The sequence below is a fragment of the Pogoniulus pusillus genome, chromosome Z (genome assembly GCF_015220805.1).
Source record: "Pogoniulus pusillus isolate bPogPus1 chromosome Z, bPogPus1.pri, whole genome shotgun sequence".
NCBI lineage: Eukaryota > Metazoa > Chordata > Aves > Piciformes > Lybiidae > Pogoniulus > Pogoniulus pusillus.
In genome coordinates this window covers 9,488,693-9,506,208 of record NC_087309.1, presented here as the reverse complement: position 1 = coordinate 9,506,208, position 17,516 = coordinate 9,488,693, and the positions used below count along the sequence as shown (strand labels likewise).

The following is a 17,516-nucleotide window of genomic DNA, read 5'->3' as shown; positions in this document are numbered from 1 at the left end:
GATGGAATTTAAGGAACGTTTAAATCTACATACAGTAGGAAAACTGTTCAGCACATCTGAAAATGCAGGACATTTCTAATTCTCACATGCAGACCACCTGTGCAGCACAGCCATAGGTATGGCAATCACTGTTTGGAAATGATAGACTTACAATACTTGTGCATACAGGGCATGGTGCTTTGCTTGTGTATGTCATGTGACATTTCCTAGAAGACCAGAGACATCCTTAAACTCATATATGGATGCTTTAACTTCCCAGCCCGGGATATATATGCTATTTATTTGCAAATAAATCCACCACATTTCCATCTTCAACTTATTATCTGTTTCTAGAGACAATTACGAATCCCAAGTATTATCTTACATAAGGTGACATGGCCAACTCTATGTTCTTCTCAGCAGAGAAACACAGGTCCTACACTGGATGCAAACACTGTGTGAAGAACCATAGCACAAAGCTGCTGCCTTGTACCTAAGTAACTTCTTGCAGTGTTGCTTCTGTGAGAAAAAGTATTGCTGCATATGACTGGAATGATATCTATTCCATCAGTGAATGTTACGTGAACCAGAGTCTGGAAATGTCTGTCCGAAGGCCATATCCCATCTTCATATCTTTTTGAAATACCAAAGGATGGTATTTCTAAGTCATTTCATAATAAAAGCCATGATCTGTGAGGTCTCTTCCAACCTTGGTGATACTGTGATACTGTGATAAGCATATCCTGAGAGAGCATAAAAGGCCATTTGCTAAAACCAAAGAGTCAGCAAATCTTCAGAAACCCAGATGAAATGAGGATTTGGGTTAGGGTTTTATCTCTGCTTACCTGAATTAGAAATACTTTAATGGAATGGTCCTCTTGGTCTGTTGCAGTGAAGCATAGGCTCTTTCTGTCTGCTCTCTTTATAAGCATTTGATCCCAGAGTCGGGTGTTGAGAATCAGTCTCAAGCTGCCTTGATGTCGCATAACTAAGAAGGTTTATAAGCCATTAGAAACACCTTCATTTTTCCTGTAGCCATTTTCTCTAAGACCTGTATACAACTAATATTTTCATTAATTGTAATTTTTAATTTCCTCCAACACCTGACATAATTATATTTTTTTTTATTTTTAAATAGAAAATAGATTAGTTTATTTCAATGTATAGAACCATACAATTGTTTTAGTTGGAAACTAGAATAACATTGAGTCCAACCATTGAACAGACATACTATTGCCATCAAGCCATGTCCCAGAGTACCATGTCTACACATTTTTAACCATCTCCAAGGACAATGGCTCCAGTATCTCCCTGGACAGTCTATCAGTCTATTCTAATGTCTGACTACCCTTTCAGTAGTTGTAGAAAATTGTAAGGTCTCCCCTCAGCCTTTTCTTCTCCAGCCTAAACAATTACAGTCCCCTGAGCTGCTCCTCGTAAGACTTGTTCTCCAGATCCTTCACCAGCTTCACTGCCCTTCTTTAGACACTCTCTAGCATCTCAGTTCACTTCTTGTAGTGAGTGGCACAAAACTGAACACTCCTTGAGGTACAGCCTCACCAAGTAGCCAGGCACAATCACTTCTCTGCTCCTACTGGCCACACTATTCCTGATACAGGTGAAGATGCTGTTAGCATTCTTGGCCCCTGGGAACACTGCTGGCTCACTTTCAGCTAGCTACCAACCAGCACCCCACATCTTCTTCCGCTGGACAAATTTCCAACCACTCTTCCCCAAGCCTGTAGTGTTGCATGGGGTTGGTGTGATCAAAGTGCACCACCCAGCCCTTGGCTGTGTTAAACCTCATAAAACTAACCTCATCCCATTGATCCACCCTGTCCAGATCTCTCTACCTTCAAGCATATCAGCATTCCCACAGTTCAGTGTCATCTGCTAGGGTGCTCTCAATCTCCTCATTGAGGATGTTGACAAAGATATTAAACAAGACTGGCTCCAAATATTGAGCCTTGGGGAACACCACTTCTGATGGCCAACTGGATTTAAGTCCATTCACCACCCTCTTTGGGCCCAGCCATCCAGCCAGGTTTTAACCCAGTAAATTGTCCACCCATCCAAGCCATGAGCACTCAGTTTCTCCAGGAAGATGCTGTGGGAAACAGTGTAAAAGGCTTTACTGAAGTCCAGATAAACAAATTCCACAGCCTTTCCCTCATTCACTATGGTGGTCACCTTATCACAGAAGAAGATCAGGTTCATTTTACAGGACTTGCCCTTCATGAACCCAGGCTGACTGGGCCTGATCACCTGGCTGCCCTGCGCATGCTGCATAATGACACTCAAGGTGATCTGCTTCATGAACTTCCCAGGTGCTAAGGTCAGATTGGCAGGTCTGTAATTCCCCAACTCTCCTGGACCTTCTTGTAGATGAGCATCACATCTGCTAGTCAGTTGGGATCTCCCTGTTTAGCCAGGACTGCTGGCAATTTATGGAAAGTGGCTTGGTGAGCATTTCTTCTGTCAGTTCTCTCAGTACCCCTGGCTGTATGTCATCTGGCACCATAGACTTGTGTATGTTTAACTGATGCAGCAGATCACTAGACATCTCCTTTTGGATTATGGGGGGCTTCATTCTTCTCCCCACCCCTCTCTTCCAGCTCAGGGGACTAGGTATCCAGCCAATAGCTGGTCTTACTACTAAAGACTGAGGCAAAGAAGGCATTAAGTATCTCAGCTTTCTCCTCATCCTTAACACCCAGGATCCTCTCTGCATCCAACATAGGACAGAGGTTCTCCTTAGGCCTCCTTTAGTTGCAAATATATTTGTAGAAGGGTTTCCTGTTTTCGTTAACCGCTGAAGCTAAATTAATTCCCATCTGGGCTTTGGCTCTTCTGATTTTCTCCCTGCATAGCCTCACAGCCTCTAGTCCTCCCAAGTAGCCTGCCCCTTCTTCCAGTGACCATAAACTCTCCTTTTCTCCCTAAGTTGCAGCCAAATGTGTCTATTCAGCTAGGCTGGCTTTCTTCCCCACCAACTTGTCTTTCAGCACATGGGGACAGCCTGGTCCTGTGCCTCTAAGAATTTCTTCTTGAGGAGTGTCCAGCCTTCCTGGACTCCTTGTCCCTTCAATACAGCCTCTCAAGGGACTCTGTTGACCAGTCTCTGAAGCAGGTCAAAATCTGCCTGCCTGAAGTTCCAGGTGGCAGTTCTGCTAGCCCTCCTCTTCTCCAATAACTGAGAACTCTATCATTTCATGATTATGGTGCCAAATGTGGCCCCGAGTCTTTACATCACTCACAAGACCTTCTCTGTTCGCAAACAGCAGGTCCAGCAGTGTGCTTCCCCTAGTTGGTTGTCTGTCATCAGCTGTGTCAGGAAGTTATCCTCCACACACTCTAAGAACCTCTGGAACTGCTGCCTATTTCCTGTGTTATATTGTATTTCCACCAGACATCAGGGAAGTTGAAGTCCCCCCAAGAACAAGGGCATATGATTTACTTAATTCTTACTTAGCCTTGACTGCAGCATTCCGTATCTATTGCTGCAAGTGTCATTGAGCCTCAGGGATCCTCTGCCTCTTTCAATCCAGGTTAAAGAAAGCTTATTAAATACAAAGAGCTTGGAGTTGATCTGAAAGAGAAAAACATGATAGTAATTGCCAGCCAATGGTAATTTAATTGTCTCTAAAAACTTGATGGTTTTAAAGCTTTTGATGTAGCTTTTAATATATCCCTGTGCATGTACACAAAGTTATCTACATAGATGTATTACCACTAGTACTCAGATCTGTGTTAAACTTTCTGCTAGTCATAGAAAACATTCAGCATGCATTTCATTTTACTTTTAAATTATCTCATCTTCATTTACTCTTCACTAATTCTTCATTACCAGCTTCATTAACTCTTTTTCTGTGATACCACTCATACAGCACCTACTCCCTCACTCATTAGAAATATTATGCAGCCCAGGAAACCTGTACCACTGCAAAGAGAGTACTACTCCAAAGACAGTAAAATGTCCATGTTCTGACAAGGCAGAAGATTTAATGAGTTATAAAATAATGTAACTTTCAACACTAAGATATTAAAATCACCTACATCATTGCAACTTTATGAGAAAACAACATTTTGCAGATGAAAAATACCAAGATGTGTCCTGCTGGGAGAAAAAAACAATTGCTGTTTTACATGAACTATAAAACTAGATTCACTTAATGACACATTGTTTTTTTCCCCAGAGTTTTGTCACCAAAACAAAACAAAAAAAAAAACCCAAAAAACCACCACCACACTACCTCAAATAATTTCACATTTTGAAGTTTTAGTTGCTGCTGATATACTTATAAAATACAGCAGTAGGATGAAGATCTGAAGCAGTCAGTTACTTGAAATAGTTTATAAAATAAACAAAAATAATACAGAAAAGAAAATATCAGCCTACAGAAAAATGGGCTAGCAGAGTCATATCTTTTAATAAAATAATATTTAAAATATAAACTGAGTATCCTGGTTCTAATTTTAAATTTTCAGAGACTGAAATAAATTTGATAGAACCAATAACAATTTTTTATAGAGTGCCCTTCCCTCTTCCCCCTTCTTTCCCAAAAGAAAGGGATTAGATGGAGAGAGAGAAAAGTAAGCACACCCAAATAAACAAATCTGACTTAATTTGGAAGTTAAAAAGAAAAGTTTAAGAATAACTTAAAAAAGGTATCTGAGGTAGGGAAGTTACAAAGGTATGGGAAAAGGAAAATAGCAAATACAAAAGGTATAAATACATCCCAATTGTGATGGTGATGGCCATGTGGTGAAACAAAGAGAACACAGGAACGGGATGGTGATGGTGGTAATCAGGAAGGCAGGGAGCGCAGAGAGAGAAACAAGAAGTCCCCCTGCTTTCACGGATCTTTAGACAAGAAGGGGGAATGGGCTAGCCATCACCTGGTGGTGTTCAGACCCACCCCTGGGGAGGGGTTAAGACCATCTCGGGTCAGGTTCAAGGTTACACCCTCTGGAGGGTTAACCCTATACACTGAGCTGTTTTCAGACTGCTGTAACCTGTAATAGGTGTTCTTTTCGACAACAAAATTGCTCACTATCAAGACTTTATGAAACACATACCTGTAACACATTGTGTTCTGCTTCTTCTCCAGTTCTTACTTCAACTTTATCTAACAGAATTTTCTCCACTGGCTTGGAAATACAAGCAGCTGCTGATTCAGTTAGTGTCACACTCCTCAATAAAGCTGATTCTGTAGGGATTAAAAAAAAAAGGGGGGGAAAATAATTTCTATATGGAGAGTGTTTTCAGTACCATAAAATTAGCATATATAGGGTGGCCTGTGAGTAATCTCTGGAATGTCTAACATTATAAAGTAGTAATAATGAGTATTTGGACAAAGCAGCAAACAGAAGAGAAAAAGAAAAAGGCCGGAATACTGGAAAATGTCTCACCTGTTTAGTTAGTTTTGGTTTTGCTTTATAACTGAATAGGGTTCTCTGCAGCTGCAGAGGTTTGCCCCAAGCAATAACTTGCAGAAACATGCCCTAAATAATTAGAAGTTGATTTTCCAAATGAAACTGCTCTGTCATGTTGCTATGCAGATTAATAGAGAATAAAAGGCAGATGTTCCAACACCCTGAATAGTTAATGCATTTGCTATGAATATTTGGTGGGAGCAAAAGAAAGGAAGAGATTTGAAAGGAACAGCACTGTTACAAAATTTAGTTTCTTTGTATAATCTGTATATATTTTCATAGGCTTACATTTATTTATTTCTGACTTGTCAGAATGTTTATGCAAAGTAAGAAGATTCAGTACATGCATTAGTAAAGAGGGGTTCAACATTTGGCAAGAAGGCTCAAGATAGTGGCCTGCTTGGAATTCCCTCACAGCCTAGGTTTATGTGGTTTGCTTAGTGAAAAAAGTCTCAAGCAACCCTTAAAAACTGCATAGATATTTCACTCCTACAATTAGAATACAAACGTGGCAAAGTCATTTCTATGAGCAGGGACAAAACACAAGCAGCAGACAACTCAAAATTGTAGCTCAAAAATACAGTCCAAAAGTCATTCACAGAGATCAGATTTTTTTTCTTTTAATAATAAACAATAATAATCTGTGATAAATAACAACCTATGAAACTTTATCCCTCCCTGTATAACTCAAATCATTCATTTGGAATTTAGTCCAGTTCAAATCCCACCAATGCTTTCTGAACACAGATTTTGGCATATACTACAAGTTTACTAGTGACAAGGTAGACAAAATCATAGACTACCACGCAGTTGATATCCTCTAAGACACAGCAAAACATGTATTAAGGCCAGGTATACTTCTTTGCTGAGTATGCTTACTTGTTTGTGGACTGACATGAAAAGATTCAGGGTACATGGATGTTATTTCTCCTTTGCATGAATCAAGTTCATTAAATGGTTTGTGATGATTTTCAGGACTCTAAAGAAGAAGAAGGAAAAAGAAAAACAAGAATTCCTAAGCAAATAATATGGCTGTGTTACTCCATATCAAACAGACCACTGAATCATTTACTGCATGCTAGGTTGAAGATTAACAATTGTAACATCTTAAGAGTAAAAACGAACCCAGGTGATATACTGGACTGATTGAACCAGGATCTGCCCTCCTGGAAACAGGAACACAGACTAGAAAGCACCCTGGACCAGGTGGCCTCTGCATCCCACCTCTATGAATCTGAAAGAAGAAGCCCAAATAAAAAGTGGGTGGAGGCAAGATCATGGTTGAGGAAGCAGATAAACTCCTTCCTCACCCACCTCTGCCCATCTCCATAACAAGGAGCAATGGCAGCAATGATAACAGGTTAGTGCCTGACATGGCAGGTGTGTTCCCCTAGTTTCTCCCCCAGCCTCCCACATGCCCTTGCAAAACAGGTACAAAGCCCCACAAGTGCAGCCAATCAACAGGGAAGATAAATCAATTGCCTTAGCAATATTCCCCAAATTAAGGAAGCCCAAGCCTAACATCTAAATGGTTTCTACCAAAAAAAAAAAAAAAGTCATTGTGATAGGTGACTCCCTTCTCAAGGGAATGAAAGGCCCAATATGCTGACCTGATCCACGTCTCAGAGAAATGTGCTGCCTTCCAGGGGTCTGGGTTAAGGATTTGGCAAGAAAGCTCCTACCCTGGTGCAGCCCACAGATTATTCTCTGCTATCAACCTTACAGACAGGCAATGATGAACTAAAAAAAAGCCAAACAGCTGAGGTCTCTCAAGAGGGACATCAGTGACCTGGGTCAAGGGACTGAGAGCACAGGTAGTGTTCTCCTCCATCCCTCCTGTAGTGGGGACCAAACCAGATAGATTGAGGAAGACCCACCAGATGAATTCTTGTCTTGGATCCTGGTACCACCTGCAGGACTACAGGTTTTTTGATCATGGGTTGATTTACAGGATGCCAGGCCTGCTGGAAGCAAATGGGGTACATCTCTCCCAAAAGGAGAGAAGTTTTATCACAGGAGCTGTCCAAGCTCATTGACAGGGCTACAGACTAGGCTGGGAGGCTGGCTGATGACTGGAAGAAAGGCAATGTCAGTCCAGCCTTCAAAAAAGGCAAGGAGACCCAGACAAATACAGACCAGTCAGCCTCACCTCCATCTCTGGAAAGGTGATGGAGCAGCTCATTCTTGTGGCCATCTCTAACAACATGGAAGAAAAGAGGGTTACCAGGAGTAGTCAACATGGACTTATCAAGGGGAGATCTTGTTTGACTAGCCTGATAGCCTTCTATGAAATCATGACCAAACAAGTAGATGAAGGAAGAGCTGCGGATGTCAACTGCCTTGACTTCAGCAAGGCTTTTGATACTGTCTCACATAATTTCAACCAGCAATAGAACAAGGGGACACAGTCTCAATTTGTGCCAGGGGAAGTATAGGCTGAATGTTAAGAGGAAGTTGTTGGCAGAGAGAGTGATTGGCATTGGAATGGGCTGCCCAGGGAGGTGGTGGAGGCACCGTCCCTGGAGGTGTTCAAGCAAAGCCTGGATGAGGCACTTAGTGCCATGGTCTAGTTGATCAGACAGGGCTGGGTGCTAGGTTGGACTGGATGATCTTGGAGGTCTCTTCCAACCTGGTTGATTCTATGATTTTATGAACATCCTCATGGATAAGCTCAGGATATGTGGCATAGATGGTTGGTCTGTGAGGTGTATCAAAAACTGGCTCCAGTTCAGAGGGTTGTCATCAGTGGCACAGAATCAAGTTGGAGTTGTAGCCAGAGGTGTACTCCAGGGATCAGCACTGGGTCCAGTTTTGTTCAGTGTCTTTATTAACAACCTGGAGGAAGGCACTGAGTGTACCCTCAGCAAGTTCCTGATGATACAAAACTGAGGGAGTGTCTGACACCTGTCAGGCTGTACTGCCATCCAACGAGATCTGGACAGGGTGAGTGTTGAGTGGAGGTAAACATCAGGAAGTCCAACAGGGACAAGTGCAGGGTCCTGCCTCTGGGGTCTGCCCTGCTGGAAAGCAGCTCTGTGGACAAAGACCTTAGAGTTCTGATGAACAGCAAGTTCTACATGGGCCAGCAATGTGCCCTTATGGCTAAGAGAGCCAATGGCATCCTGAGGTGCATCAAGCAGTGTGTCCAGCAGGGCCAGGAAGGTTCTTCTCCCTCTTTGCTTTGCCTTAGTGAGACTACGCCTGGAACAATGTGCCCAGTTTCAGGCCCTCCAATTCAAGATAGACAGGGATCTGCTAGACAGAGTCCAATGGAGAGCCACGAGGATGACTGGGGGACTTCAGCATCTCCCCTACAAAGACAGACTGATAGCTCTGAGGCTGTTTAGTCTGGAGTTATCAATGTGTGTATATATATATATATATATATATATATATGAGAGGTGGATGTGAAGTGGATGGGGCCATTCTCTTTTTGGTGGTGTGCAGTAATAAGACAAGAAACAATGGATACAAACTTGAATGCAGAAAGTTTCACCTCAACATGAGGAGAAACTTCTTTTCAGTCAGGGTGATAGAGCCCTGGAACAGGCTGCCCAGAGGAGTTGTGGAGTCTCCTTCTCTGGCGACTTTCAAGAGCTGCCTAGATGCATTCCTGTGCAGACTACCCTAGGAGATCCTGCCTTTGCAGGGCAGGTTGGACCTGATGATCTCTGGACATCCCTTCCAATCTCTTAACATTCTGGGATTCTGTGAAAGGGGAAGGACCAGGCTTGCTGAACACAAGCCTAGAACACCTGTGGGACAGTGTAATGGCTCTGCTGTTATGTCAGGGGAGGTAAAGAACAGTAGGCCATGTGATATGGAATATGCAAGGGCCACTGACAAGCTAGAACTCACAGTAGTGCCTGGGAGCAAACAGGCCAAGAGCAAGGCCCCTGTGCTGCAAAATAGCTTCTCAGCTGAAGCGTACCTATGCCGCTGCACAGAGCACAGGAAATAAGCGAGAAGAGCTTGAAGCTGTGATCCACCACAAAAAGTACTATATTATTGCCCTGACAAAAACATGGTGGGATGAATCCCGTAGCTAAAGCGCTGTGTTGGACAGCTGTAGGCTCTTCAGAAGGGATGGGCCCAGCAGGAGAAGCTGTGAATAGTCCTGTAGGCTAGAGAAGGTCTCTACTGTCTCAAGTATGATGGTGACAGTGATGACAGGGTTGAATGCTTGTGGTTAAGAATAAGGGGAGAGGCCAACCAGGTAGATGTCATGATAGGGATGTGCTACAGACCACTTAATCAGAATGAGGACATTGATAAAGTCTTTTGTAGGTGTCTGAGGAAGGTCTCAGAACTCCTAGCCCTTGTTCTTGTGGGGAACTTAGCAGGTATCTGATGGGAATACAATACAGGAAGTCCTGGAGATTCTTGGAGCGCATGGAAGATAATACAGCTGGTGAATGAGACAGGGAAGGATAGCTGTCTACTAGGCCTGCTGCTTGTAAACAGATAAGTACTAGTAGGAGATGTAAAGGTTGGTGGCCATCTTGGACAAAGTGACCATGAGATGGTGGAGTTTTCAATTCCTAGTGAAGTTAGGAAAGAACTCAATAGAACTACAGCCTTGGACTTCTGGAGGGCAGACTTTGACTCATTTAGGAGACTGGCTCATGGCTTCCTCTGGGAGGTAGTCCTGAAACATCCTGAAGACATTCCTGAAGAAGGAAATCTTCAAGGCATGGGAACAAGCTGTCCTGTGCAATGGAAAAAGAGCCAGGGGGCATAATACCAGCCTGGCTGAGTAAAATGCTTCAGGTAGAACTCATGAAGAAAAGGAAAGTCTACTGATTATGGAATAAGGGGAAGACAGCTCAGAAGACTGCCAGGCTCTTGCAAGAATATGTAAGGAGAAAACTGGAGGGGCCAAAGTTCAACTAGAGCTCAACCTGTCCACTGTCATTAAAAATAAGAAAAAGTTTATTTATAAGGGTGTTAGACAGGAAAAGAAGAGCTAAAGATAACGTCCACCCACCACTGAATGTAGAAGGGAACCTGGTGACCAAAGACAAGGAAAAAACTGGTGCAGAACAGCTGCTTTGACTCAGTATTTGTCAGTAACACCAGTTGCTCCTTGTTCAGACCCTGAAACTGGAAAACAGGGATGGGGAGCGAAAAGCAGCCCCTGCAATCCAGGAAGAAATGATCAGCAACCTATTGTGACACTTAGATGTGCCCAAGTCTGTGCTATTGGATGGGATCCACCCAAGTGCACTTAAGGAGGTGGCACCAAGCAGGTGCCTCCACCTACTTGGCATCACCAAGCCACTCACCACTATTTGTCAATACCTCTAACTGGGGAGTTCCCAGTTGATTGGAGGCTAGCAAATGTGACACCCATCTACAAGAAGGGCTGAAAGGATGATCCAAGGACCTATGGAGAGAGGCCTCAAGCAGAAGCCCTACGAGGAGAGGCTGAGGGAGCTGGGATTGTTTAGCCTAGAGAAAAGGAGGCTCAGGGGTGACCTTATTGCTGTCTACAACCAACTGAGGAGTGGTTGTGGCCAGGAGGAGGTTGCTCTCTTCTCTCAGGTGGCCAGCACCAGAACAAGAGGATACAGCCTCAGGCTGCGCCAGGGGAAATTTAGGCTCGAGGTGAGGAGAAAGTTCTTCCCTGAGAGAGTCATTGGACACTGGAATGGGCTGCCTGGGGAGGTGGTGGAGTCGCCGTCCCTGGGGCTGTTCAAGGCAAGGTTGGACGTGGCACTTGGTGCCATGGTCTAGCCTTGAGCTCTGTGGTAAAGGGTTGGACTTGATGATCTGTGAGGTCTCTTCCAACACTGATGATACTGTGATACTGTGATAAGCCTGTCAGTCTGACCTGTGGAGCAAGTCATCCTGAGTGCCATCATGCAGCAACTGGAGGTGATCAGGGCCGGTCAGCATGAGTTTATGAAAGGCAGGTCCTGCCTGACTAACCTGATCTCCTACAATAAGGTGACTTGCCTAGTAGATGAGGGAAGGGCCTTTGACACTGTCTCCCACAGCAGTCTCCTTCAGAAACTCCTGGCACAAGGCTTGGATCAGTCCACCCTGCACTGGATTAAAGACTGGCTGGCTGGCCAGGCCCAAAGAGTGGTGGTGAATGGAGTCAAACCTGGCTGGTGCCCAGTCACCAGTGGTGCCACCTAGGGTTCAGTACTGGGGCCTGTCCTCTTTAATATCTTTATTAATGATCTGGATGAGGAAATGAACTGCATCTTAAGTTTGCAGATGATGCCAAGCTGGATAGCTGTGTTGATCTGCTAGAAGGTAGGAAAGCTTTACAGAAGGACCTGGTCAGGTTAGACCAATTGGCAAGGCTAAATATATGAAGCTCACCAAGGCCAAGTTCCAGGTCCTGCATTTTGCTGACAACAACCCCGTGGCAAGCTACAGACTTGAGGATGTGTGGTTGGAAAGCTGCAGCTTAGAGAAGGATCTGGGGGTATTAGTTGACAGTCAATCGAACGTGGGTCAGCAGTGTGCCCTGGTGGACAAGAAAGCCAATGGCATCCTGGCTTGCAATAGAAATACTGTGGCCAGCAAGGACAGGGAGGTGATCTTCCACTTGTACTCTGCACTGGTGAGGCCACCTCTCAAGTATTGTGCTCAGTTCTGGGCCCTTCACTAAAGAAAGGATACTGAGATGCTGGAGCATGTGCAGAAAAGGGCAGTGAGGCTTGTAAAGGGCCTCTTGACCTATGAGTTGCAGCTGAGGGAGCTGTGGCTGTTCAGTTTAGAGAAGAGGAGGCTGAGAGGGGACCTCATTGCTCTCTACAACTACCTGAAGGGAGTTTGGATCTAAGAGGAGGCAGCCTCCACTCCTTGGTGGCAAGTGACAGGACTAAAAGAAATAATGACAAGCTGTGCCAGGGTAGGTTTAGTTTGGATATTAGGAAATATTTCTTCACATAGAGGATTATCAAACACTGGAACATTCTGCCCAGGGCAGTGGTGGAGTTACCATTCCTTGGGGTATTCAAGCAGTGTGTGGACCTGGCATTTAGGGGCATGGTTTAGTGTTGACCCTTCAGTTCTGGGTTGAAGGTCAGACAAGATGATCTTTGAGGTCTCTTCCAGTCAATCAATCTGTGAAATCAATTCTGTGATTTCATAATTTCAGTCTCTGGTGGAAGTAATTTTTTTTACCATAAAAACAGCATATATATATATATATATATATATATATATATATATATATATATATATATTTTAACAAGAATCATGGTCTCTTTTTATGGATCCTGGGCTAGGATATAAATCCACTGAAATACTTAGATGTTTAAGTACTAGCTTATTTCCAGTTTAAGAATTTAGACCCCAGAAGAATATCTTAAAATTCCCAGGCACAACAAGATTAACATCAGAGGAATAAAAATGATCCCCACCAGCTTCAGTTTTTGCAGAAAAGGTTTTTTTACATGTGCCTAAATAAATGCTGATGAGTCCTCAACAATGCTCAGTTTCTCAAGTCCTACCTTCTACCTAAATTCTAGTCAGAAGTCATAACTCAGACCTTTGGCTGCCAAGCTGCTGGCAGCTATGCATAATGTTTTAATTCTACTTCTATGAACTGAATTTCATTTCCATTTTAAATGATGCAGTCCTCAGCTGCTGCAGCTCACCATTTTGTCTGTTTCTCTCAGAACTTAATCCATTAAGCACAGCATGCACAATATAGTTTAACAAGGACATGGATTTAATCTAGGATGGGTGTTAAGTCTTCCCCTCATACTAATGTCTCCCATCTTTTGCTGTCTTTATAATGGAGACTACTAGAGCTGTGGGGACCACATTCTGTTGTCTTTTACTGTGCCTGTCCCACTCTACCTAGAACATATTATCAGGTCAAAAAATAAGTTAAGGACAAGTGGTGCATGTTTGTATGGGTTAGTAATAATAGCACTTCATCTGCTGGAAAAATAACACAGTGAGTAATAGGCAATACAGGAGACTCCTGCAGTGCCTCAACAGTAACTTCTTAAGTTAGGAAATAGCCAGATCTAGCTGAGGAAACCTGATAATAGATCTGGTGGTCACCAGTGCAGGCAAGCTCATCAGCGATGTCACGACTGGATGCAGCCTGAGCTTCACACTGATGGAGTTCACATTCCTAAGGGATGAAAGTCAGACAAGGGGCATAGTCAGGAACCTTAATTTTTGGTAAGCAAAAATTTCAGCTCTTCAAGGAGTTAGTCAACAAGATCCCCTGGGAAACGATCTTTAGAGACAAGGAAGCAGAAAAGAGCTGTCAGATCCTTAATGATGCTTTCCATGGAGCATAAAAACTCTCAGCCCCCAGCTATAGGAAACAAGTGTAGAGGGTATGAGACTGCATGGCTGAGTCAAGATCTGCTGGTCAGATTAAAAGGCAAGAATAAACTGCACAGGCAGTTCAAGCAGGGACACTATCTTGGGAAGAGTATAAGGATGCTGCCTGCTTGTGTAGTAATGAGGTCAGCATGGCTAGGGCATGGCAAGGGATGCAAAGAATAACAAGACAGACTTCTAATGGTTAAGTAAGAACAGTGAGCAACAAACAAGGAGAAGGCTGAGGTACTCAATACCTTTATTTGCCTCAGTTTTCATCGGCAACCTCTCTCCTCACACCTCCTGTACCGGAGGACCACAAGACAGTGACCAGGTGGTCAAAGTCCTTCCCACTGTATGTGAAGACAGGCTTCATGACACCTAGGAACCTGAACATACACAAGTCTATGGGACCTGATGAGATGCATCCCAGAGTCCTGAGAGAACTGGCTGATGTAGTTGCCAAGCCACTCTTCATGACATTGAAAAGTCCTGGCAGTTAGGGGAAGTCCCTGGGGACTGCAAGAAGGGAAATCTTGTGCTCATTTTTAAGAAGGGTAGAAATGAGTATCCCAGAAACTACCAATCTGTTAGCCTCAGCTCTGTGCCTGGGAAGATCATGGAACAGATCCTCCTAGAAGCTATACTAAAGCAAATGGAGGACAGGGAGGTGATTTGAGACAGCCAGTATGGGTTTACTAAGGGCAAGTTCCTGCCTAAGCAATCTAGTGGCTTTCTACAATGGAGTGACTACATCACTGGACAAGGGAAGGGCAATGGATGTCAACTATCTGGTCTTCTGCAAGGCCTTTGACGTGGTCCCCCAAAACATCCTTCTTATTTGGAGAGATATGGATCTGATGGATGGACTGTTTGGTGGATAAGGAATTGTTTAGATGGTCACATCCAGAGGGTAGTAGTCAATGGCTTGATGTCCAGATGCAGATGGATGACAAGGAGTGTCCATCAGGAGTTCATACTGGGACCAGTGCTATTTAATATCTTCATCAATGATACAGACAATGGGATTGAGTGCACCCTTAGCAAGTTTGCAGATGACACCAAACTGAATGGTGCAATCAATATGCCAGAGGGATGGGATGTCATCCACAGAGAGCTGGACAAGCTGAAGAAATGGTCCCAGGTGAACATGGAGTTTGGCAGGGCTGAGTGTGGCAACCTGCACTGAGGTTGAAACAATTCCCATTATTGATACAGACTCAGGGAGGGTGTGATCAGCCCAAGTCCATGAAAGGACTTGGGAGTGCTGGTGAATGAAAAGCTGGACATGACCCAACAACATGCATTTGTAGTCCAGAAGGCAAATAGTATCTTTGCTGCATCAAAAGAAGTTCGGCCAGCAGATGGAGAAGGTGATCTGCCACTCTGCTCTGGTGAGACCCCGCCTGAACTGCTGTTTCCAGCTCTTGGGCCCTGAACACAAGAAGGACATGGACCTGATGGAAAAGGTACAGAGAAGGGACATGAATATGATTAGAATGCTGGAGCACTACTCCTACAAAGATAGCTGAGACAGTTGAGGTTGTTCAGCCTGACGAAGACTCTTACTCTTAAGAGAACTTTCAGCAGCCTTCCAGTACCTGAAGGGGGCCTATAAGAAAGCTGGAGAAGGACTAATTACAAAGGCCTGTAGCACTAGGATAAAGGGCAGTGGTTTGAAACTAGGGCAGGGTAGATTTAGACTGGGCATTTGGAAGAAGTTCTTTACTACCAGAGTTATGGAACACTGGGACATGTTGCCCAGGGAGGTGGTGGAGGCCCCATCCCTGGAGAAGCTCAAGGTCAGGCTTGATAGGGCTCTGAGTAACCTGAGCTAGTTGGGGATGTCTATGATCACTGCAGATGGGTTGAACTAGATGATCTTTGATGGTACCTATGACCTAGGATGAGGAGATAGGAATCCTTACCCCTCTCTATAGCAAATCTCCTCAAAAATTATTGGATTCATATTTACTTACATCTTTAGAAGACTAGTAAGAGCAAAAGAAGTAATCTATCTCTGGAAAAATACTCATAAGTACATTAACCTTGATTAAAAGTCTGGCAGCATTTACAGGTCTTACCAAAACTCTCTCAACCATGTTTTCTCCAAACACAAAATCAGAATTGATGTTGGTTTGTAGATTTGTGTCTTCAAACAACTGACTTCTGTGGGAACAAAAAAACATAAGAATGTGATTTAGAACTATTTAGAACTTGGTAAAGAATATAAAGAAGTTCACACATTTACTTTACCAGACACATTAACAACAAACAAATAATGACTACTTAAGTAATGAGACAAATTCTTGAAGAAACTCTGAGAATGTTCTCTACATAATGTTACAAAAAAGAAACAGAGAGTACACCACTATTTCAGAAATTCCTTAGAATCATAGAATCAACCATGTTGGAAGAGATCTCCAACATCATCCAGTCCAACCTATCCCCCAGTCCTATCCAGTCAACCAGACCATGGCACTAAGTGCCTCATCCAGTCTCTTCTTGAAGACCTCCAGGGACGGTGCCTCCACCACCTCCCTGGGCAGCCCATTCCAATGCCAATCACTCTCTGCCAACAACTTCCTCCTAACATCCAGCCTGTACTTTCTCTGGCACAACTTGAGACTGTGTCCCCTTGTTCTGCTGCTGGTTGCCTGGGAGAAGAGACCAACCCCCACCTGGCTACAACCTCCCTTCAGGTAGTTGTAGAAAGAAATGAGGTCATCCCTGAGCTTCCTCTTCTCTAGGCTAAACAACTCCAGCTCCCTCAGCCTCTCCTCATAGGGTTTGTGTTCCAGGCCCCTCACCAGCTTTGTCGCCCTTCTCTGGACACCTTCCAGCACCTCAACAACTCTCTTAAATTGAGGGGCCCGGAACTGGACACAGCACTCAAGGTGTGGCCTGACCAGTGCTGAGTACAGGGGAAGAATAACCTCCCTTGTCCTACTGGCCACACTGTTCCTGATGCAGGCCAGGATGCCATTGGCTCTCTTGGCCACCTGGGCACACTGCTGCCTCACCTTCAGCCTACTATCTATCAGTACCCCCAGGTCCCTCTCCTCTTGGCTGCTTTCCAGCCACTCAGTCCCCAGCCTGTAGCACTGCTTGGGGTTGTTGTGGCCAAAGTGCAGAACCTTGCACTTGGCCTTGTTCAATCTCATCCCATTGGCCTCTGCCCACCCATCCAGCCTGTCCAGGTCCCTCTGCAGGGCTCTCCTACCTTCCAACAGATCAACACCTGCTCCTAGCTTGGTGTCATCTGCAAACTTACTGATGCTGGACTCAATCCCCTCGTTCAGATAATCAATAAAGATAAAACCAAGGAAAAAGAAGCAAAATAACATGGCCCCTTCTCCTGGGGGAAATATCTTACTCCAAAAATTTTAATGAGTTGTTTGCCTGATACTATTTGCTCCACCAAAAGACTGCCCACAATTAGCTAACTTAATTCTGGTGCAGCTCTGGTACCCTTCAGAATAATGTACACCCCAGTTCGTTACAAGTACTTCTTGGTCATCCACCTAAAATCCTGGAAAGACAAAGGTAGCATATTCTATGCATACACTTTCAATTCACACAAATATTGCAAAATGTAAAGGTATGTCAGCAAGAGGCTTATGATGAGGTATTAAAAAAAAAAAGGAATGAAATATCCTCAATGACTTGTTCCATTGACATAGAATCATAGAATCATAGAATCAACCAGGTTGGAAGAGACCTCCAACATCATCCACTCCAACCTATCACCCAGCCCTATCCAATCAACCAGACCATGGCACTAAGTGCCTCATCCA

The 17,516-nt window shown here is 44.0% G+C and overlaps 1 protein-coding gene across 1 annotated transcript in view; it reads right to left on the bottom strand.

The window, feature by feature from the left end:
• Positions 1 to 17,516, bottom strand: part of RANBP3L (RAN binding protein 3 like) — a 69,901-nt gene that overhangs the window by 19,674 nt on the left and 32,711 nt on the right. Inside the window, exons 9-13 of the mRNA XM_064140489.1 lie at positions 15,804 to 15,888; positions 6,295 to 6,394; positions 5,059 to 5,189; positions 3,448 to 3,568; positions 825 to 967 (exon numbers count right to left, since the gene is read on the bottom strand). Coding sequence (XP_063996559.1) covers positions 825 to 967; positions 3,448 to 3,568; positions 5,059 to 5,189; positions 6,295 to 6,394; positions 15,804 to 15,888 — 580 coding nt within the window. The remainder of the gene's footprint in view (positions 1 to 824; positions 968 to 3,447; positions 3,569 to 5,058; positions 5,190 to 6,294; positions 6,395 to 15,803; positions 15,889 to 17,516) is intronic.